Source organism: Mugil cephalus, chromosome 7 (assembly GCF_022458985.1).
Source record: "Mugil cephalus isolate CIBA_MC_2020 chromosome 7, CIBA_Mcephalus_1.1, whole genome shotgun sequence".
Classification (NCBI taxonomy): Eukaryota; Metazoa; Chordata; class Actinopteri; order Mugiliformes; family Mugilidae; genus Mugil; species Mugil cephalus.
Window position 1 is genome coordinate 21,182,699 of NC_061776.1, and position 23,603 is coordinate 21,206,301.

General features: G+C 42.4%; 1 protein-coding gene across 1 annotated transcript; it reads left to right on the forward strand.

Annotated features, from left to right (window-relative positions):
- The first annotated feature begins 284 nt into the window (after positions 1 to 284).
- Positions 285 to 19,407, forward strand: LOC125010137 (BMP/retinoic acid-inducible neural-specific protein 3-like). The gene is made up of 8 exons (XM_047588510.1): positions 285 to 962; positions 1,120 to 1,414; positions 4,133 to 4,335; positions 7,670 to 7,887; positions 12,323 to 12,428; positions 13,311 to 13,547; positions 16,737 to 16,959; positions 18,120 to 19,407. Exons 2-8 carry the CDS (start codon positions 1,152 to 1,154, stop codon positions 19,252 to 19,254), a joined length of 2,385 nt encoding a protein of 794 aa, XP_047444466.1. The 5' UTR covers positions 285 to 962; positions 1,120 to 1,151; the 3' UTR covers positions 19,255 to 19,407.
- The last annotated feature ends 4,196 nt before the right edge of the window (positions 19,408 to 23,603 follow it).

Here is a 23,603-nt window from a genome sequence, read left to right on the forward strand (position 1 = left end):
GGCCGACGGAGAGCACTCCTCAGCTCCAATCTCATAACCCGTGAAACCTGTTCCCTGATAATGGCCTGTAATTATTCTCACTGGGAAATTTTGCGGCGTGCATGTAATCAGGTGCAAGCCATTTAGTCAGACAAGCACAGACTCTAAAGCAGTGGCACAGGACAATAGAAGAAGAAGGGGAAAAGCACTGTGAGATAATTAGCCTATCAGCAGACTCGGTTTCACACTTTTAATGTGCAACAATTTGCACAGGGAGGAAGTGGCTGTTGCTGCGAATGATGAGAATGAATTACGCGGAGGTAGTGGTGAATGATAGAGGCAGTCCTGGTCTGTCAGCCTCGTCCTCTCCTCTAAACTTGAGTACAGTCAGTGATCATACTCACTGTATTGCCCTCATCACGATGCAATTGCTCGTCCTCCTGCTATCTCACTTGGAGAGAGAAAAAAACTGGGGAAGAAAAGCTCTCTTTGTTGAAGGAGGCGCTCATTCATCCACCAGCTCACACAGCTAAGGGGGGAAATTAAGAGCCCGCACGCAACGTTAATAAGATTTGTTTTTAAAGCAGCCACTTTAAGGATCAGACAGCGAAACCAAAGGATTCCGCTCGGGATGGAGCGATCTGCTTTTTGCAATCAACCCCTGGAGGTATCTCGGTTGGCACAGACGTCCTCGACATGAACTCATCTGCGCCGCTGCCTCCGCTCGCTGCTGCAACTTCTATCCGAGGAGCGAGGGGTGCGTGCACGGATGTCGGAGGATCGTCTCCCGAAATAAAGTTGAGCAAAACCACGAAATGAAGTTGGAGTAACGCACGAAAAAAAAGGACTCGTCACGAAGTCATTGTCGCTGGCTGTCTGATTTTTTTTCCTGATCACTGAACTAGAAAGGTTTTTACGCAGCAAGACTGGAAGAGTTCACTTATTCTTAAGAGCGCATCCTTTGGTTCTCATTGCAACATCAGGTAAGTCGGTCTTGAGTGTAACAAGAGTCTCGATCGTGCAATCCGTGAAGTAATTCTCAAACACTTCTGGGTCTTATTTTTATTTATTTATTTATTTATTTTTGACCACCCTTCACATCTGCACAACGCGCTACTTTTTCTTAATATCTGTCCTCAGTCTGGAGAGAATGAGGAGTCGCTGGGTGAAGCATGAGCTGTCAGAGAATCAGTCATAAGCGGCTGTCTCTGCTATGGGAGGGGGCGGCTCTCAGCCTCTGGCTCTGCTGCTGCTGCAGCTGGACCTCCAGGGCCGCCGCCGCCGCTGGAGCCGCGGCCGCTGGACAAAGCCCCGGCGCCCCCGGCTCCCTGGGCTGGCTGCTGTCCGATAAAGGGCCCTTCCACCAGTCCCTGGAGTTCACGGAGGCAGCGGAGAGGTACCAACAGGGCTTCAGCACAAGATACAAGATCTATAGGTGAGCTGTGTGATTATAAACGGAGAGACAGGTTTGACTGTGAGTGTTTGCGGTTTCAGTTCCATTCAGACGCGCCTGCATGATCATTTTACTGATGAGCACTCCAAACTCATCGGCGAAATCCAGTTGTGAGTGTTTGGTTTGCGTCTTGACTTTTCTGTTGTCGCCGGTGTTTCAAGTGGCCCATGCAACTGGAGTTAATCCCATGAATGTGTGGACAGTCACATCCTTTCACTGACTTCCTGGAGCATCCCTGGGCTGCACGGTGCAGCTGCCGTCTCCTTCGCCTCAATATTCCTCACAAGCAATATTCAGATAACGTATCTCCGCTCTGAGGTGTACGTTACGACGTGCATGTACTCTGATCCATAAAACCTGTGAGTGCAGGGTGAATTAGACTTAATTATGTTCATGTCAGTGTGTGTTTCTGATATTTTACTGTTCAGACAGCCTTGTGGGGAATGATCAAGTACAAAGTTGTTATTTCTTTTGCGGTGGAAATTGCAAATGGATTAGCAAGTGAAAAAAAATAAATACTTTGCGTGCATCTGTACCACAAATCAATCACTCTATTATCTTCTCCCGGCTGTGGCGTTTATCTCTTTGTGACACCTGCGTTTTGTTTCTATGGACCCGCTCCATCAATGTCCAAAGAGTCCCCTGACTTCACGCCCCTTGTTTTCCATAATTACTAAAAATCACTGAAAGTGACTGCACATATTGGACTAAGGCGGCCATCACCTGTTTTGGCTGGCTGACATCTGGCAGCAAGGCTTGCTGTATCCTGCAAGCTGTCTGCTCACATTTTTAACCCAAAAGTTGGTTTGAGGATTAGGGATTAAGGATTTTATGGATGTCTCTAAAATGAGACCCAATAATTGAGGTAGAAAAAAACAACTGCTTTAACAAGATGAGAACTGACATGACAGTCCATTTGAAATGAATTTCGGTCTCTCTGGCTGGCTTTTATTTTATGTCTTGGAGATAATGTCAGGAAAAGAATAAGTTAGCACTGAAAGCTATTATGCTTAGAAATATGCCATAACTGTATTTTACAGTCCACACAGATACCTGTAAAATACCTCTAAAGTAGCCTGGGACCGTTACCCCACCCATCTGACCTCTGTTACAGCCGTAACACCCAGCTGGACATCACTTTGCTGTCAGTCATGTGGCAGCATGTAATTAAGCTTTCAGTTTGCTCCCCACAGTTTCTCCTTTTATATGTTATACCCTTGTCCAAGAAGTTGTTTCAATCACAATTGATTTTTTTTTTCTGCACATACAGCAAGCAGCATGTTACATAAGCTAGTGTGATCCTGCAGCTCAGGCTCCTCTGCTTGGCACATGCTGATGGAATAGCTGTAGGCTAAACCCTGGACTGGATCTACAGAGCCCATCCAGAGCTGGAGGATCAGCCTGTCCCCTCGTTATGATGACTGGCTGTAATGACACTCTCCACACAATGTACCGGTTCCCCAATTATTTCTCTGCTGATCGTTCTTCTCATGGCAGTGATTTGATGGCCTCCCAGAAGGAGAGGGAGGCTCACAGAGCAGCAGGAAGCACACAGGGAGGGAGGGAGGAACAGAGATAGTTCGTGAAGAGCTACTGTAGAGTTGAGCAAGACTTGTGTCTTGTGGGACTTTATTTTAGTCTTGTGCCTTTTAGTCACTATGAGAGTTAAAGCTCTGCATCATAATACGTTTTATTTTACCAATGGTAGAGTTTGGCCTTTCTATGGGGTAAATGCTAAAACTGAAAATGATGGTTTGGTAAAGTGTGTCCATGGGTTAAGATTAAAAACAAAAACACAACAGCCAAAAGTCGTGATCAATGCCACAGTCAAAACTTTAGAAATAATGAGGTCACAGTTTAAAGATGCGCGCTTTTTCACGTTCCCCAATGTGCAAAAGCTCTTCAATGATGTTTTCTTTTTGTGATACGCCGGTAGTTTGATGAAATATAAAGCTCGGACAAGGACTAGAGACAGGGCAGCAGCTTATCCTACTCTGTCTAAAGGTCAGAAATGTGCTCATTAGCAGTATTTATCACATTCAATCTGTTTTCGTGTTTGATCTGTAAACCAAAGTGACCTCTACAGTAAACTAACTGGCTGATGGTGACAGCCTTAAGGCACCATGCTGCTGTAAGAATGCAGAGAGTGCAATTAGAAGAGTTTGGGAAAACTAATCAGTAAGCAACGGAAGCTGAAATGGAGCAGCTAAAGGGCAGATTACATGGTTAAAACTAAATCTCTGTCTGCCAGACCAAGTGGTAGTTGTACAAGGGCAAGCTTGGATGAACCCACTTATAGAAATAGAGCAAGATCAAGCCAAGAAATATTACTGGATGAATAGGTCTTGGAAAAAATATATAACTAAAACTTGCAAAAAGTACTTACTTTCTTGTGATTTATATCAAATCAGAGAGTTTAAACTAAAAAGCAAAGTGCTGTCCTATAAAAGTCTATTAAACAACTAGAACCTGATTTACAATATTTTCTTTAAAGTAATTTTCTTGTACATCACATGGATTCTGTCAGAGCTCCTTGGAGGAATAAAGCTTCTTTTATGTCAATACAGCTTCATCTTTGTCAGCCATGTGAACGTCTGAGCCGCAGCTTGTTAAAAAGCAGCCCCTGATCCTATACACAGCCACACGCATCAATGAAATGAGCGAACGTCTCCGTGTCTGTGCGCGTTGCTGTGTTTCCAGGGAGTTCGGTCGATGGAAGGTCAACAGCCTGGCAGCGGAGAAGCGGGACGGTTTGGGTGGCACCGGCGGTTTGGCTCTGCCCCTCGACCCCGACTTCATGCACACCATCCGCCTGCTAGGGAGGCGGCCAACCCTCCTCTCAATTACAGAGAATCTAATAAAGAAGTACGGCACTCACCTCCTCGTCTCCGCCACCCTCGGAGGTACAGTAGAGAAACACATTCACATAGCTCCTAATATGATTTGGTTGTATGTTTCCAGCATACGCTGATCTTGCTTTCTGTTGCCTTCCAAGCAACAAAGCATATAATAATTTTACTGGATCAGTGTTTTTATGTTTATTTTTTGGCTCACAAAAAGACAGAGTACAGCAAGTACAGCAAGTCATTTGAAGTAGGCAGTGAAAGATAGATTTAATATTTTTGTTTTGCTCTAAAAACAGCATGGTTCCATAAAGATTTTCATCACTGTACTACACTATCATCTGTATACCGCTGGTTTATCTTTTATTTCTTTAAGAATTTGCTGTCAGAAAACACTACTTAGTTTTACAACTGAAAGTGTGGATTACATAGATTTGAGGAAAATCTGTTTTTGAGGTTATTGGGGATTATTTTTAGGTTTGTAATGCTCTTATCTTCTTAGAAAATACAACAAGTGACTAAAGGCAACAGTACACGCGGTAAAAGTATACAGTTGTTCTCCCTCAACAGTGGACGCCAGAAAATACTGACACACATAGAAACTCGTGCAGCTCAACTGAACTGGGACATTCAGATTCTGAGTGAAGCTGATGATGAAGGTGGTAAAATTGAAATAGATTTTTTTGTTTTTTTTTGCTTGCAGTTCATTTTAGGTTGTTTCTGTAAGAGAATGCTGTTTGCTCAAATGACTAATATGACTTAAGTTTACCTGACAAGGAACTCTAGCAGAAATAACTACTTCTGCCAGTTAGACACATAGACTGTAAAATAAATGAGCAACATTCTTCCACTTCCTCTCATTCAGCAGAGTGAAGCTAGATTTCCCGGGATACGGGGGGTAGATAGCATCTTGTGAGATTGGAGCCAGAAAGCCTCGTGTATTTGTTTTTGTGCTCTGCTTTACCTTTAACTTGCTAATTACAAAGAAATGTGGGATTATAGAGAGCACACTCCACACTACTATTTTTCCGAAAAGCATGCACCACTATGGATTCAAACTCACATGCTAACTACCGATTACTTTTTTCCCCACAGAAGTGTTCTTTTAGCTCATCAACTAGTGACATAAATCCACTTATAATCTCACTAATCTAAAGTTTAACCCTCCCATTCGTGAGGTCGGTCAGCACAGTTTACACCCCAACAACTCATTTTGTAGGATTCAAACAGGCGAATTTATTTTGACGTTCCTAGTCTCAATAGGAGTGCACAGGTGCAATAGGGTTTCACAGAGGGGTTGCCCATAGCAACTGTCAATCACAACTGTCTGTCATGATGTCACATCCTGTTTTCATAGTGTCAAATAACACTAAAACCAAACTCTGACACTTGAAAGTACAATACCATTATATTAACTAGCTAAAGTGACAGAAAAACCTATTTCCACTCCACTACCACAGAGGGGGTTTTGACCTATACTGCAGGCAGCCACCAGGGGGAACTCCACAGGCTATAGCTTCACTTTTGAGGAGCTGTAATGACATCCATTTTTTTTACAGTCTATGGTTAGAAACAGTGTTAAAACGAAGATAATACATCATTACAAAAGTGGATAGCCTCGTATTGTCTTCTTGTTAAACCCGGTCATTTTAGGCCCTCGAGGTCTAAAATGACCGGGTACGTTTGACTATTTATAAAGCCTAATGTAATGCCTGGCATAATGTATCACCTAATTCTGTGTTACACATTTCAACTGATTACCGTATACTGGACACCTCTTTGTAGGATCCACGGGCCGTAGATAACATTTATATCAAATTATTTACATCAAACATTATACAGAAATATTTGAGATGTGTCAAATTTGGCTCAGAGGACAATATGAAGATTGATCACAGATGTGCAAGTTGGACAGAGATGAATGCTTTTTGCTTCTTTGTTTGTTTTCCTACTGAGACATTTTTGTAACCTTGACATGTCACTGATGAACAGTGTCTTCCTGAATAACTGACAACTAGCAAATGCCTCAGTGTGGTTTGGTTCAAAGTTGACTCCAGTATTACATGCTCAAGGTTATAAAAACAAGGGTACCAGGAAAAGACAAACAAACAGTGCTCTCCGAGTCACACACAGCAACATATCGCCGTGACAGTGAGCTTTTCCAACCTTGACCATAAGCAAACATTAACCATAGCAGTGGCAGATCAGAACAACGTATACTTACAGAAATCATTTTTGGTGACATTTTTGAAAATAAATGGCAAAACCGACATTGTAACAACAATGTCACCCACAATAGGGGCACAAAAAAGGCAATCACTTGCTATATCATAATTTAACCTTCAGGGGTAAGTACAGGTCCGAAATAACTAGAAACAGAATTGAATGTAAGATTGAATATTTTATGTTTGGAAACTTTGTGCAGTTTAAATCAACCTTTATGGCAAAGTCACAACCGCAGGGAAATAAGTGAGAGCCATGTTTATTTCTGCAAATGATTTTACAGTAGGTGTTGGTTTGTGTTTGACTGCAACATGTGCGGAGGTGGGTATCGAGGGTGCATCCTCCTCCTCTGTACGGAACAGGGGTTCAACCGCATTGACAAATGTCACTTTCACATAGTGGTGCTGTACGAGTGCTGCTGTCGAGGAGCCGCCTTGGGAATAGGGCCAGAGATGCGCATTGACAAAATGGCCTTGACAAGCTGTTAAAGTTAAGGCAGGATTTAACTTTGTCAAGGTTTGCTAAGGAGCCCCCGCTTCACAATGTGCTCATCCTTCATCTGACTGAAACCTGATAACTCAGACTTTTGGGGAAAATAATGGGTTTTATTAATGTCCTTTCCACCGAATAGTTGATGTAGCAATTTTACACTTGTTCTCTGGGGAAAACGTTGTAAGTGAAAATGAGCTGCTGCCATATAAGTAGATGAGGCAAGAGGCATGGAGTAAAAAGAGGTCAGTAAAGGTAAATTCATAAAAAAGCTTTCAGTGTTTGAACCTTCCTTCTTGAATACAATATCAGTTGTATTGACAGGTTATCCTGGATGCCACTGATATTGGCATAGCATCTCATTTGTTTGTCTTTAAGAAAGCAGCACTGACCTGAGATCTGCTTATTCTCAAATGTAATTTTTGCCTATTATAATTAAGATATAATTAAGGGGACTTGATCAATGATCTTAAATAAGCTTTCTTTATTCATGAGGACTTTAATAGATGCAGGGACCTTGTCTGTGCCTTTTCCTTCAATCATCCAAACCATCAATTCCCCCACAGCACTGAATCATTACTGCGCTTTTCTATCCTATCTGAAAAGATACTAATGAAAGGTGATTAGAGCTGCTCTGTCAGAACTAATGAACCTCTCTTTCTCTCTGCCTCACTGTCACCAGGGGAGGAGTCTTTGACGATATTTGTAGACAAAAGGAAACTCAGCCAGGAGCCTTCACCCTCAGGGCCCGAAGGTGGCTGGAGCAGCAACAAGTACTCGAATGCCACGGGGACAGTGACCCTGGAAGCCCTCCACCAGCTGGCTGCGTCCTACTTCACCGACAGAGAGAGCACCCTGCGCAGGCTACACCACCTCCAGATCGCATCCACCGCTATTAGGGTATGTGGAAGTTAGGTAGTGGTAAATGCAGCTGCAGTGTGCCGGGAAATGAACTCCACATATTCACTGCCAAAAGGTAACTCTGTGGCCCTCCTGCCTTGTGGATTTATTTCATTCCCCTGCATTTGCAAACGGGAAGGGCAGGATATAAAGCATCAGGTTTAGTGCCCATGAACTTATTGAACATGAGGAATTTAAGATGGAAAGAAAAAAATACCTTGATCAATAAATTCATCCGGTGCCCTTAAATTTTGCATCCGTTTGCTGCTGTGTAGAGCAGCTGGAGTCCCACGGGGGTCGATTCTCTGCTATCTGTTATTTAATCTCACACACTCACCTTAGCCGGAGTTATTCGAACTTTTAAGGTTTTATATAACATCTACTCAGATGACACAGCTTTAATGTACATAGCTGTGGTGCATTAATTAAAGTAATTGGAAGCTGGGTGTCAAACTCTTGTTTTTCTAGTTAAATGAGGACAAATACATTGCCTTTACCCCCAGCTGATGCAATGAGTAGCTTCTCATTTCAAAGGCACCGTGGTTGTGGAAAAGATGTCGGTCTGTTTGAGAAGGATCAAATCATTGCCTTGCATCAAGCAGAGAAAACATCTAAGGAGACTGAAGCAGAAACTACTAAAATTGGGTTGTAATTGTAAACAACAATGGAGGAGAGATTCGCGTTTTTGAGCTGGAAAAAACGCCATTATTTTGAGGTTGTGTCTGCTAAAGAAAGAAGTATTAAGGTTCGCTGTGCACTCTGTGTGGGAGATACAAGTCCTTTCTAGCTTCAAGCCTCACCACCAACAACAAAAAAACTGGTCATCATTGTTATGTTGAGACGGGGGTACTCGGTAAAGTAAATAAGTGTAATCATAAGTATAATCAGATTACTTTTTTAAGGTATCTGTGGCAACACTGATGGGGAACATCAGTGCCTAGTGTCTACTGTACCAGCCTGTGGAGGTAATTCCATGATCTGGGGTTGCTGCAGTTGCTTAGGTCCAGGTTCAGCAACATTCAGACCAAAGAATGAGGTCAGCTGACTACCTGAATATACTGAATGACCAGATTATTCCATCAGTGGAGTTTTTCTTCTGTGATGGTTCGGGCATATTCTGAGATGACAATGACAGGATCATGGGGCTCAAATTGTGAAAGAGTAGTTCAGGGAGCCATCATTTTCACGCATGGATAAGCCACCACAGAGTCCAGACCTCAACACCCCTGAGAATCTTTAGGATGTGCTGGAGAAGTCTGTGCCCAGGGGTCAGACCCACCATCATGGTCTGCAATAATGACACTTTTTGGTGGTGACTTTTTTTTGGCCGGTAGTATAGATTGCAATGCTGTACACAGGTCTGTCTAAAGTCTCAATCATCAGACAGTTTCATATGATTCAGAATGCCGTTGCCTGAAACAAGGACCAAACGTGCTCCCCATAGGAGTCCAGTTTCAGGCCACTCTCATGTTAGCTTGGTCTTTGCAGAAACTGCCTGTAGCGTCTATGCTGAACAAATGTGGAGTACTCTGCCAAAAGGGCCTTGGAGCATTACTTTGAATTAAATCTCTCTTCTGGTTTTATTGCTTTTATTTGGTTGCTTTTGTTTGTTTTACGGTTTTTATAGTTCTGACTATGTGTGTTTTTGCTACCCTGCTTTTTAATCCATGTGCTTCTTTTGATTTCACTTGTGTACTCTCTAAAGAACCTTTGGTTCCCTTTGGGGATGAAAGGCACTATTAAATTTGTCATGCCTTGCCTTTCCTAAATAAATGCATATATACACATCACTAAGTTTAAATTGACCCAGTGGGGGCAATATGGCAGTAGCCAAATACTGGGTTTATTTCAACCCATCTGTTAGTGTTTGTTTATTTATTTAATTTTCACTTCATTAGAGAATATCAAGTTAAAGCTGCATTGCTGCTTTCATGTGCTGAGATACTTATAATACATAACTTATAATACATGCTAAACATACAGTATCTATTTATGGAATTTGCTATAAAGATGACATCAGTGTTGCAAGACGTGTTTAGGTCATTTATTTAAGGAAACAGAATAACTGCATTACAAAAACAGTGAGCCCGTGTTCTGCATCCAAAATATGACAAGCAGTGTGTATATATATATATATAAAACTTTAAACAGACTATGGGGCAATAAAAACAAAGTGAATATTAAATGAATATATTCCTGTATTTTATCCACTGATAACTAAGTTAATGTAATGGATAACGATATATCTTCAAAATATCACATGGATTTAATTTAAGTTAAGCCATTTAAATAAAGACAGTGAATTGTAGCGGAGCATGCGTACAAAAGTATACAATACAGCCACAGTATTAAAACCACTGACAGGAGAAGTAAATAACATTGACCACGTTGTGACAGTTCATTGTTCTGCTGGGGAACTTTTGCTGGTGTAATTCATGTGGATGTTATTTAGACATGTTCCACCCACCTAGACCAGACCAGGCACCACCACCCCATATCAATGACAGTCCATTATGGCAGCTGCTATCCCCAGCAGGATTCCTCCAGTAAAACTGTTTTGGAGGCACAAGGGAGACCTGCACAATATTAATCATAATGTTTTGCCCGATCGGTGTAACAAAAAATTGTGTATATAGTGTCATGATACATTTGAGGTTTTTGCATTAAAATCACCAGCGACTGTGTTTTTTAGAGCTTAAGAGGTGTGCAACCATAGCAGAATAGATGGAGGCTGAGTATTCTCGATCTTGAGTATCAAGAAGCATGGTGAAATCTTTCATGTAGAAATTCAATCTTTAACAGTAAACTAGCAGCCGGAAAGCATCAAATTCAGGATGCTTGAGGATGCAGGATCAAAGTTTCTGATGATTTTGGTCAGTCTTTATAAAAGATGAATGACTGCCCTCTTAAAACGAAAGCAATCAACGACTGTAAACTGCATCATAACGCATGTGTCAAGAGTGTTTGTGTAATTACTCTCGCCGCCAGCAGGGGGAGAAAAAAGTTTTGCACTGGAGCTTTAAATGAAGTACAGACTTAATACTTACCTGACATACATGCAGAGCAAAGTTTTAATCCACGACACTGAGGTGTCTTAACTTGAAGATTCACTAACAAATCCTTTAATACCAGCTCAGGGACTTTCTACCATAACATATTTAATCAGGTAGGATTAAGAACAAATGCTTATTTACAGAATTGGCCCAACACCATGAGATTCACCTGTTGTGACTGTAGGACAGCAGCACTGTGAAATCTGTCTTCCCTGGTTCCTCTTGTGAGGCATTTATTATCGCAAAATCTCTCTGCGTGCAGAAACAAGTGAGAACTTGGGCTTCATTTAAATGGTATTAGATTCTGATAAATGAAGTGTTTTAAAAGCTAACCACCTACACTCTAATTAACCGTTTTCAAGCTCCAGAAACACAATGCTCAATGATAAAAGGTTTTTATGACATCACGTCCTTGGTAGCAAGCTGTAAAGAGGAGGGTGAAGAGTATAGAGGGAAGCAGCAGTTGTGCGTCCTGTTGTATAAAACACCAATCATCCATTTTATCGTCTGAAGTGGCTATTAGAGTGTGAGCATTAATCAGCCGCGAGGCAAACGTATATGCTAAAGTGAGTAGCCGCTGATGAAGACAAGTGCCCCTTCCACCACCGGCACCACCACCACCACCAAAATGAGAACGTGTTCCTCTGGTTATGCATCAGCTTGATGGATTAAAGACATCATTCCATTAATTTCCAGCCAAGCTGACTTTCATTCATTTGCCGCTTTGCAGCGAGCGTGGAGCTCAAGCAGATTGAAGAACGGAGCGAGAGAAAGAGAAGGGGTGAAGGAGATGAACGCTACATTTTATGAGGGATGTAAAGCAGCACCTGCGATACCATTCATTAGCATCCCATATGGTTCGGGAGATTCAGTGAGGAATGAGATGGATACTGGGCAAAAAAAAAAGCATATGCTAATACAGAAAAAGCAATGCGGTGTGTGTTTCTGATTTTTATACTTTGGTATCAAGATTATTTATTATTTTTGGAAATGTGAAAATAGCAGTCAATCTGTTTTAAAGTTGAAGGCAAGTTGATTTCTTCTCTCACATGAGAACAAATTATTCTGTCAGAAGAGATAAAGCTTTCTAATTGAACTCTTGAAGATAAAACTTCACAGTTTCTCATTGCTTTTCAGTTTTTCAAGGAACAAAATACCTTTAATGATGCTTTTAATGTTCTTTTCGAATTTTAAATGGATTAAAACTACTGAAGTGAAATGCATACAGGTCAAAAAGACTAGAACTGAATTAAGTTCATCTTCTGTTTTCTAATAAGAGGAGGGGTCATAACTGTATCGCAACAGTTTTTCCCTTAAATTTACACACTGAAATGAGGAAAAAATAATCAGCAGACAGATCCTTCACGCCACTATGCTTGCAGGTGACCGAAACCAGAACTGGCCCCCTCGGATGCAGCAACTATGACAATCTGGACACAGTGAGCTCCGTGCTGGTTCACAGTCCAGAAAACAAGGTTCAGCTACAAGGTAAATACACATGATAGTGGCATGTGATGGTGTGTTTGTGGTCTCTTTTCTGTTAGCGTCACTAAGACACATTTCCTGGAATTAATCTTATCTAGTTCAGGGCTGTATAACAGTTGTAGATTAGCATAAAACAACAACTTGTCATTTGTCCACTTTGATTTTTTTAGGGATTATATAAATAAGATGTAACCTACAGAGGAGGATGTTTTCACCTTCACACAGAGCTAGGCTTGTTTTTTCCCTGGACGCCACCAAACTAAACCTCTCCCGGCAGCAGCCTTATGTTTACCGAAAAAGATATAAGACTCCTATCAATCTTCTCATCTTACTCTCTCCAAAAAATCGAAGGGGCTTATTTCCCCGAGCGTCAAAACTGTTTCTTTTGAGGAGACATCTGATGTTATTCAGTCCTTTTTTATTGATAACAAATCCCCTGAAATGACCAAAACCAGCAGCACGTCAGTCCGTCTCTCACTTCCAGTTTTCTTTCCGCCGAAGGCCCCGACACGAGCTTTTAGAAATGTCACAAATGTATACCGTCTTATCTCAGTAATTGGCCAAAACAGCTGAGCCTAACTGGACTCCGGGGGAACTCTGGGGGACTACTTTCAACAGCAGATTAATAAGCATTTGGTTGACTTGTCAGTCATTACAGCAGCAGGATGAGATTCATAAGCTGAATCATATTTAGACCTCACAGAGGAATGATGTATAGGAAACAAGATCAGCCTTTTGCTTCACAGACGATACTTGTTTCCATAAGATGCATTTATTTTTGGTCTATTTTATGCAATTTGTTGACTACATCAGAACATCAGCAGACTCGTAGTTTCATGTATTTGTGAGTATATTCATTTATTTTTCTGTACATATTGTCCACAGGGCTGCAGGTCATCCTACCAGGCTACTTACAGAGCCGCTTCATTCAGGCAGCTCTCAACTACATTGGCTGTAAATCTGAAGGCCGCTTTGTTTGCCAGAGCAGTGACTGCTGGTGTGAGTGCAGCTTGGACTTCCCGCAATGTAACTGTCCTCACTCTGACTTGGACACTCTGGGAAACAACATGCTGCGCATCAGAGACACCTGGAGGCAGACCAACCAGGAGTTCGAGGAATCCGGTGAGTCAGAAATCAATTCAATGTGACCCTCTAAAATGGGACTTGAAAATGTCAGCTTGAATAACACTCCCAAACACAAACCCACTGGTCGAACATTGACTTTTAAAATCTTCCCTCAAAGGACTGGATTTCAGGTCACAGGTCATTTTGTCTCCTCAAAAGCAAATGCATTTCAACTTGAATTTCAGAGCGGAAACTTTCGTTCTAAGGGCTTTCTTGGCTGTCAAATACTGACAGCAGCCGGACACAGTATCAAGAGACCTGTCAGTCACTGTGTCAAATCCAATGATTTTTCTGATGCTGTCGAGGTGCTTAGGACTGTTTGTAGAAACTTAATCTATTCAGATTGTCAAGGCTAGATAACAGGGTCCGAGCATCTCTACAACTGCAACTCTTTTGGGGGCGTTCCCAGTTGGCAGTGGTCAGTATCTATCAAAAGTTGAGCAAAGAAGGAAATGTGGTGTGGTGTAACAAGGTATTGGCCGGCCAAGGCTCACTGATGCACACGGGCAGCTAGGGCTTGCCCTGTGTCTTCAAAATTCAAAAGATCGGCTAGTGTAGCTTAAAAACTTAATGCCGGTTCTGATATAATAGTATCACACAGTGATAGTAACACAGTCCATGGGACTGCACAGCTGGAGACCAGTCAGGGTGCTCCTCTCACTGCTTGTCCACCGTCAAAAACTGCCACAATGGGCATGTGAGCATCAGAACTAGACCTTGGTGCACGAGAGGGAGATGGCCTGGTCTGATGAATCTTTTACATCACATGGATGGTGTGCGTGTGTGTGTGGGTGTATTTGTGTGTGTGTGTGTGTGTGTGTGTGTGTGTGTGTGTGTGTGTGTGTGTGTGTGTGTGTGTGTGTGTGTGTGTGTATCAAATAACCGGGGAACTTATGGGACCAGGATACAAGGAACAGTAATCAGCTTGGTCTATAACAATGTTCAGGTGGTGGTATATATCAAAGTAACATCCACATAAATGCCAAGACTCAGGTTTCCCAAAAGAACATTACATTGTAAAGATCTGAATGTTATCACTTCACAGGTGGGTGGTTTTAATGGAAAAGACTGCTTCACCCTGTCCAAAAAAAAAGACAAAATAAATACAAAAATGTTGTCAGCTGTGTCACTGGTTGTGTGACATGGACTGAAAGACCTGTTCTTTAAGAGTACATCGTAGTCCCCTCTCGTTATTTCCCTCAGCTCTGCAGACTTAGAAAAAAAAAAAAAAAAAAAACATCTACACGAATAAATAAATTAACCAGCAATTACACAGAACCTGGCCTGTGTCCAAGCCCCTAATGATGTATTATTGCCTTATTTTTGAGACAGTGCTATAATTACCATAAACACATGAATACAATTGGGCAGACTATTAGGAGCTATGGCTGGCATTTACACAATAGTTTACACAGCTATTTGCACTGAAGTGATGGCACAAATCAGGAGGACAAACTGTCTGTTGGTGGAAACAAAGCCAATGTTAGACTCAAGGACAGTTTCTTCATCGGCTTGATCGGGATATGCACTGCCATAAAGAAAGAATTGGCCTTTGTTTCTGCCACATGCACCATAGTGTGTGTAACTCTCTATGACTGTCATTGTTGTAGGCTGCTTTTTTTTTTTTTTTTTACTTACTGTAGATGCATACACCAGTCTGGCACAACATTAAAACCACAGGAGAAGCAAATAACATTGATCATCTTGTAACAATTCAGTGTTCTGTGGGGAAACTTTTTTACCTGACATTCATTCATGTGAATGTTACTTAGACATGTAGCACCCACCTAGACCAGACCAGGCACCCCCACCCCATAGCAATGATACTCCTTGATGGCAGCATTCATGACACAGGCACATACACAAAAGCAGTTAAGGAACAACTCAAAAAGCATGAAGAACAGCACAAGGTGTTGACCTGACCTCCGAATTCACTAGATCCCAAACTGATCAAGTATCTGTGGGATGAGCTGGAACAAGCCTGATCCACAGAGGACTCTCTCATCAACATATAGGACCCCACTAACAACACTGTGTTGTCAGACACCACAGGACCCCCTCAGAAGACCCATGTCCCTTCTCTGATGAGTCACAACTGTTTTGGAGGCACAAGAGAGACCTACACAATATTAGGAAGGTGGACATAATGTTATGCCTGACCAGTGTACTTACAGTTTCCTTGTTTATTCTTGCAAAGACAGCTGGTTAGCCAGCATTAAGGCCTTCCTCTTAAAAGCAAAACTAAATACAAAAGCTGTCAGGAACATGGCAGATTTCAGTTAGAAGGTAACCGATCTTTTTGCTTCTTTAAAAGTAACAAAATCTTAATATATTAGACAGTAATGTTAATTATTAATTAAATACGGATTAAGGTGCCTTTTTTCATAAGTAATAAGTGCTTGAGTTGAATTTTTTAATTCACTGCACATTATCAGTGCCACAACTCTTTTGGATTCTGGATTAACTGCACCGAAAATGAAATTTGGTGTATTGAATCAAATGACTGTGAGGAATCCATTAATTTTTAATTAATACCAAAGCAGTTTTCCTTACATCCAAAGCTGCTGAACTGATAAATGGAAACCATCTGTTGGAATGTCTAGTTATTGAAGACGTCGCGGCAGTGCTAGGGGTGGAGCTGTGCGCAAATACTACATTTTCAGTGTGGCGTTTCAGGTTTCGCAGTTAAAAAGAAAACACAAAGAGACCATGACAGGCGTACATGTATATTTACTGCTATGGCTGAGAGGTGACAGAGTTTCCTCCTGGCATCAAAACACGCCAAAAAAAATTGACTCTAGATTGACACAGGTGATTAAAGTTACAATGACAACCTGTCTTATTTTCCCACAGTTAGCAGCAGAAACAGCAATTTAGCTTTCAGTGTCACTCAAATGTCTAATTAGGGCCTATTTGCATAGAGGCTATACACCACTGTCTGCTAATAACATGTGTGACGAACATCTTTTTTTCTTTTCTCCAGGAACAGAAAATGAAAGGATTTTGTTCTCTGACAATAACAATGAGATCAGCATTTATTCTTGCCATGTTGAGGCTGTTGCTTCTCCTCTTGAGCTGTTTGATTTTGCTCCGACAAACAATGAGGCTGTGTTTTGGATATTGTTACCCTGCGGCTCATGGCCACAGGCTGACTTTACTTATTCATTCGCTTTTCCTTTCTACCAGAGGAGTTCCAAAGCTTTGTTGGGAAACTGCCAACCCATTATGCTGTAAACACATCTGTCGTGGAACACTTGTGGAGGACGGATGGCAGCCTGCTCCAGCGCTACAGGCAGCTGGAGACCAGCAGCAGCCAGCTTTTCGCCAAAGCCCGCCGCACCACTAACAAGCTCTTCAGCCTTAGCAGGAGGTGTCGGAAAAAGCCGAAAGTAATCCTGCTGAGGCCGAGGTAAGACGCGCGACAGGAACGAGAGGGCGGAATATTTATGCCGCGGCCTGTTAACCCAAGGTGCTCCGCAAAACTTATAATTATGAGAATGATTTATGCGGCAGGCGGAGAGAGAAAGCACCAGAGCGAGACGGCACTTATTAGATGGCACTTGAGAAAAAGTAGTCGTGGGATGAGGTGAAAAGTGCTGACAGGAGCAAAGCTGCTTCTCTGCTTCTGCCAGTGAAAGACAAACGAGACCGTGTTTGGCCACACACATACATGTGTCTCACTGTCTGCAGGTTTAAACTGCATCACAGTCAATTTGTCTTAAACTTCCCCGTCTAATATTTCACTTATTTTATGAGAATCATATTCAGGAGGGTAAGCAGCTGTGCGTAGTAATACACTTTTCCCCATGTATTTTTTTTTACTATTACAGCTGCCGTTTGAGCAGCACTCCCACCTGGGAGCTCTAGTCCAGCAGCATCAGAGGCAACTGTGGTCATAACTTCAGCCAGATTTATGTCCCTCTCATGAACACTATCTGTTGATGGCTATTTCTGGCAGGGAAATTAACTAAATGACACAATCCATCAGTAGTACTCAAATGCAGGCACAGCCTCCTCATTCCACACACCAATTACACTATTTTATTGCCCCCCCCCTCCTGCTTGTAAAAAAGTGATTCAATCCTATTTTAGAGGAACTGAGGAAGTCAGTTTTAACTGTCATGCCACTGTGAAGCAGAGCGTTTCTATTTGTTTTTTATTTTCCTTTTAACCATTGTAGTTATCCTTTAAACGCATATTTACGTCACCGTATTTCTAAAAGTGGTTCAGGAAAAGACGCATCTGTCTGCGTTGTGTGTGAATGAGCCTGTGCGTCATCATAACCTATCCACGCCGCAGAAGAGGGATTCAGAGGATGGAAATATTAATTTTCATCAGATTTTGCTCCTGTGACTCCAGCTGGGTCTGAGTTTGGCTCAAATTGTTTTTGCCGCACTTCAAACCAGGATTAATCTCCTCGGTCAAAACATTTCCTTTGTGGTATAATCGCAAAGAAACATACAAAAGCTATACCAGGCGACAAATTTAAGTGAGATGTAATATAGCCAGTACAGAGGGGCAGTCTCTCTGAACCTGGTGTGCACTAAAATACGTCTTTCTCTCCCTCAGGCCCCTGCACTTCTGGTTGAGCTACGCTCTCTCCATTTTATACTGCAGTGAGAACAACCAAGTTGGTGTTTACAGCGATGAGAGCCGCAGCTGCGCCTGCCCTTACAGCCATCCACCTTGCCAGGGCCTCATTCCCTGCTCTGTGGGCGATGGTCCCCGCTGTGCCTCTTGTTCCACAGAGAACCGGACTCGGTGCTCCAGCTGTAACCCCAGTTTCACCCTGACCCAGGGAGCCTGCAGGCCTGCTGTGCCAGACCCCACAGACCCCTACCTGGGCTTGGAGAGTGACAGAGATCTGCAGGATCTGGAGCTGCGCTACCTGCTCGAGCGGCGCGACCCACGCATCACTCTGCATGCTGTGTTTGTGAGCAACGACGTCCGCATAAACACGTGGTTCGATCCCTCCTGGAGGAAAAGAATGCTGCTCACCCTCAAGAGCAACCGGGTGAAGTCCAACCGCGTGCACATGCTCCTTGGTCTCTCCTTGCAGTTTTGCCTGACCAGAAACAGCACTCTGGAGCCAGCACTGTCACTGTTTGTGAATCCCTTTGGAGGCAGCCATTCGGAGAGCTGGACCATGCCTATAGGTCAGCACGGATACCCAGACTGGGAGCGGACCAAGCTGGATATCCCCCTGGACTGCTACAACTGGACACTGAACCTCGGAAACAGATGGAAGAGCTTTTTCGAGACCGTTCATTTTTACCTGAGAAGTCACATGAGGGACTCTGTTGGACTCACAGGAGGAAACAAGAACATGACTCTGTTCTATGAGCCTCTGGAGGCGACAGAGCCGTCCAACAACATCGGCTACATGAAGGTGAACAGCATGCAGCTGTTTGGATACAGCGTGCACTTTGACCCCGAGGCCATCCAGGACTTGATTCTGCAGATAGACTACCCGTATACTCAGGGATCACAGGACTCGGCCCTGCTGCAGCTGGTGGAGCTGCGCTACAGGGTGAACCGGCTCTCGCCTCCGGGGGCTCCGCACGTGGATCTGTTCGCCTGTTTGCTCCGGCACAGACTCAAACTGTCCAGCGCAGACGTGACCAGGATACTCACTGCCCTGCAAGCTTTCAGTAGCAGGCAACCAAACTACATGGAGTATGAGGCAAATAAACTGTGTAGCTAATGGCCTCTGGTTGATGTTTTGTACCGTTTCCTCGCCACAGACATGGCCTGTATCCTTTGTGAACTGGATCAATTTGTGTCAAGTGTGTGGTTCGTTGTTTAAGGCTGTGCTGTACATACAAAGTGTGCAATTAAATTTGATGTTTTTCTATCATCCCAGTGTAGTTGTATGGATCGTGTCCCCTGAAAAAAATTCAAATTCACAAGAAAAATCTAATTTAATTTCCGCAAAAAACATTCTTAGTTACCATTTATTATTAGTTAGACACTTCTAAAGCACACTCTTCTGAAGATAGTGTGCTTTTTTTTATACCAGGTTTCTTACACAAAACCCTGGAATGCAACAAAAATATTCTCAAAGTCTCCTTAGTTTGTCTTTCATTTTTGCCCCATCTCTCTGAAGAGTCCTAGTGGTGTGTGCTGTGTTGTTTTTGCCCATCTGGAGCTTCAGAACACAAGGTCTCCATTCTCCATGCAGGGAACAGTGTTGGCACAGATTACTAAGTATATGGAGTGAGAAGGGAGGGTCGGGAGTAGCCTTCCTCTGCTCCGTCCCCATACGCCATTCACAGTTACTGTGATAGATGAGCTGGGGAGCCGCGAAGACATGTCCAGCATCAAACAAGAGTAAGCAAGGTATCAGTGATGGGGATAGCACTCTCACCCCGCGCCGGAGAGAGTTGGACCCTCATGAGAGTGACTCTGGTCAAAAGGGAAATCAGCTTCAATCCCCCAGGGCTGTTGGTGGTGGAGGAGCAGGCTAGCAGCATGGCAGGCTTTGATTAGACTAGCATCTAAAGAGCTTGAAGCAAAGACGCAGCTTCATCAAGATTCACCAGACATGTTCCTCCTGAGATTAAAGCCAGGCACAATTTGCTCTGATGCTGTCATTCAGAGTGAATGCGGACGAGGTTTGCTCATGCGGTTTTGATTGCGAGATGAGGTGCAGAGCGAACTGCAACTACCCCAATCCTACTGTCTGTCACATTACTGTATAATTCATCACGCGGCAGTGTTACAGAAGAAAGAAAATGTTTACATGGCACAGGATTTCGCTCGAGGCGTTGATTTCATTACACGTTTTAGCTTTTTCTATAAGATGCCTTTGAACTTAAACATTGATTTTGCAATTTCAAGCCACAACATGGTTGAAATTGACCAGTAACAATATCGAGGCTGTAAGTTTGCTCTCAGACATCTTAAGACTCTGGTGCTAGCCATTACAGTCATATCACGTCATATTCACCCTTTAAAATTCCTCCTTTACAAACAATCTTTTTTTTCTATTCCCTCATATTATTCAGGTTAAAAAGTGTTTGTGGGTTTGAAGAAGCTGTAGAGGTAATATTTAAAGATGACAAGCCCGACCGACTCACGCTGTGTGTTTTAACTGGCTGAAGGGACAAGGATGTTTGAGGAAGATACTAGATGTGGAGCATGTCCCAGCGAAGAGTTAATTCCTTTGGTTAAATGGTGAGCATCTGCTGCGATTTTAAAATCTTTTTAACAAGCAAATATTCTGCATCTGGCTGTGAAAATGTGCTGCGGTGCTATTGGAAGCAGTCCAGTGCACCTCATGGGGGGAGCCTGTCTGGGATAATACAGAAAGAAAGAGTTTTGTTGTTAAGATCTGCTCAGACGTGGAAGGCAGGTATTAGTTTGGGGATATGTACCTTGTCCTACAAATTATTTGGAAGATTTTTTATTTTTTTTTATTTTTTTACTTTGGTTCAGTTCAGTCTCCAGGTCCCATCATTCATTTCTATCAAGAGGTTAAAGAATTAGCACTTTAAAGAGGAGGCTTGGTTATTTGATTGGTCTGGACAAATATTGACGTTACATTAGTGTTTTCCAGTTGAAAGCAATTACAAAGATAAACTGCTATGCTAAGAAAAGGGTTACATTTAAAACAGCAATCAAGCAACCGAAAGTACTTTGCCTCGAAGCTATTTAGCAACCTTTTAAGAGCTTCAAAATAAAACCTCTTATGTACAAAAAAAAGGTCATGCACAGTCAGAATCATACTTTCCACATCCACTAAAGGAACAGTACAAACGTGAAAATCATTTTCGTAGAAACGGTATTATTCATTTTCTCTAATAATTCCAAACGTCAGTACAATAAATCTGAAGTTATAACCAAGAGAGGAAAGCACAAACACAAAGCCGTTGGTTACAGTTAATTCTTTTTATGAGCTGTAAATAAACAAGGAGGTTTAAACTAGTTCATGTAGTTTGGCAGTATTCAGATTTAAACACCACTGGATGGAGCCATGCTAGTTTCCCTTTGTTTACGGTATCTGCGCTAAGCTAGCTGCCTGCTGGTTGCAGCTTCATATTAAGGAAATTGATGCAAATCTTCTCATATTATGGCTTTGCACTTTAGTTAGTGTAAATCACTCTAGCAACAAAGCGAACAATGTAACTTAGTGGTTTTCACTGAGTGCGTTTGTCTCACCTGCCTGTTCCATTTTAACTCTACTCTCTTGTTGTTTTCCTCATTGATTGTGTATAAAGGATGAATCCTCAGTGACGTCACTCTTACAATAATTTTTCTGAAGAGCTGAAGCTCTGTCACCATCTTGAACTGACTCCTAGCTCCCGGTGTAGGAACCAGACCTGCTCGGCTGAACATCCAGATGACGTCATCTACATGTTCAAGCCTGTATGTTCGGCGACATTCGACTCCATTAGGCTTGGACTGCGAAACTATTATTTATCATTTTTAATTTTCCACAAAACATAACAAATATGATGAGAGCACATTATTCATAAACAATGAAGTAATAAAATTAAAAAATAATTTGAGTTCAATCCATTCATGTGTATAGTAGGCGCAAAAAGATTTAAGAAGTTTTGTCCTGAAAAAGACTAAATAAAAATACAGCTTTTATCAATTGAACCCAAGAACAAAAGGACAAAACAAAACCGCTAAGTTGCTCTGCTTCGATAACAACCGCTGACCGCTGCTGCTTCTTCCTGATGTCCGACCAATAAATAAAACGCGACATCAACATCCCCTACACCGTGACGTCATCTGGCATATCTGCTTGGACACTCAGCCGAGCAGGAGTACCGCTAAGGACACCCACCTGTCACTCAAAGTGGCCGTGCAGTTGTCCTGGCTGGATGGGGATATGAAGTTTAGAAACCAGAACTGTTTCCAGTGCCAGACTTTAAACATGTTTATTGCTATAAACTTGATGAACACTTTAATGCGATTGCTTTTGGTTATGTTTTTCATCCCTGGAGGTTGCTGCTTGGTTTTGCTCTTACATGAAATACTTTGAGTTTCACTTTTTAGCTTCAAAATCGTGTGTGCTATGTGAACATCCCATTTCAACGTTTTCTTTAATAATAAATGCTTTCCACTGCCATTTCTAAAATCCTCTGTTTAGTCGACAACAGCACTGAGTTAGTATACCCAGAGGACTGTTTGTGAGGGTCAGTGACCAGCCAACAAACAATAAGAGCTGATTTTTAATAATGGCCAGGATGTTGCTGTGGAAATCTCTGAAACTCTAATGAAAAAATTACATTACCAAAAATTTGATTGGGACAATAAGTGGTTTGGTCTGTTTCCTTTCTTACTAATAGTTGTGCGGTGGTCTGTTTCTGGTGTCCACCAGTAGCACGCTTTTTGTGCCCATGCACAGACACTAACGTGATGTTTTCGTTGAGTTCATGAAAACAGAATGCCGTGGTGCCTTGACTCGCAGTTTTGCACATTTGGTTCATTGCTCAGTTCCTTACCCTGCAGTACATCTTCCTCTTTGATACTTTAGAACACTTTTGATGTACTTGACCTTAACACTTTTGTATTATGCACATACGTTGATGCCACTTACTTGAAACTCTGCTTTATCTGACGGCGTCCCTCTTGGCGCTGATAAGTTTGAATATCCGTTGCCATAATGAGTTATGTCACACATTTTTCTTATCCATATCAGGGTATTTCTATTTTAGAAATGTAGCCAATTTGCATACGTCAACCTTTGCTGATGGATTCTAGGTCAGATATTCTACAATTTAAACTAAATACGCTTGTGTTTAAGAGGCAGGATGCGGGGACAGAGAAAATGCACACACTTACTATGAGAGGTTTCATCTGAGGGCAGGACAGGAGTGTAAATGTGTGCAAGCTGCTATGCACACATATGGGGCGTAGTGGTGGTGGGGGGGGGTCAGAGCTTGAGTGATAAGCACGAGCTTTGGGTTGGCAGGCCGGTGGGCCTCGGAGGAAACATGAGCTAGACTAATGTGTGTGTCTGTTTAACAAGCATGCTGGTGATGAGAGGCAGGGGCTCAGTGAAGGGATAGAGTTTATGGAGAGGACGGCCCCTTGGGATGC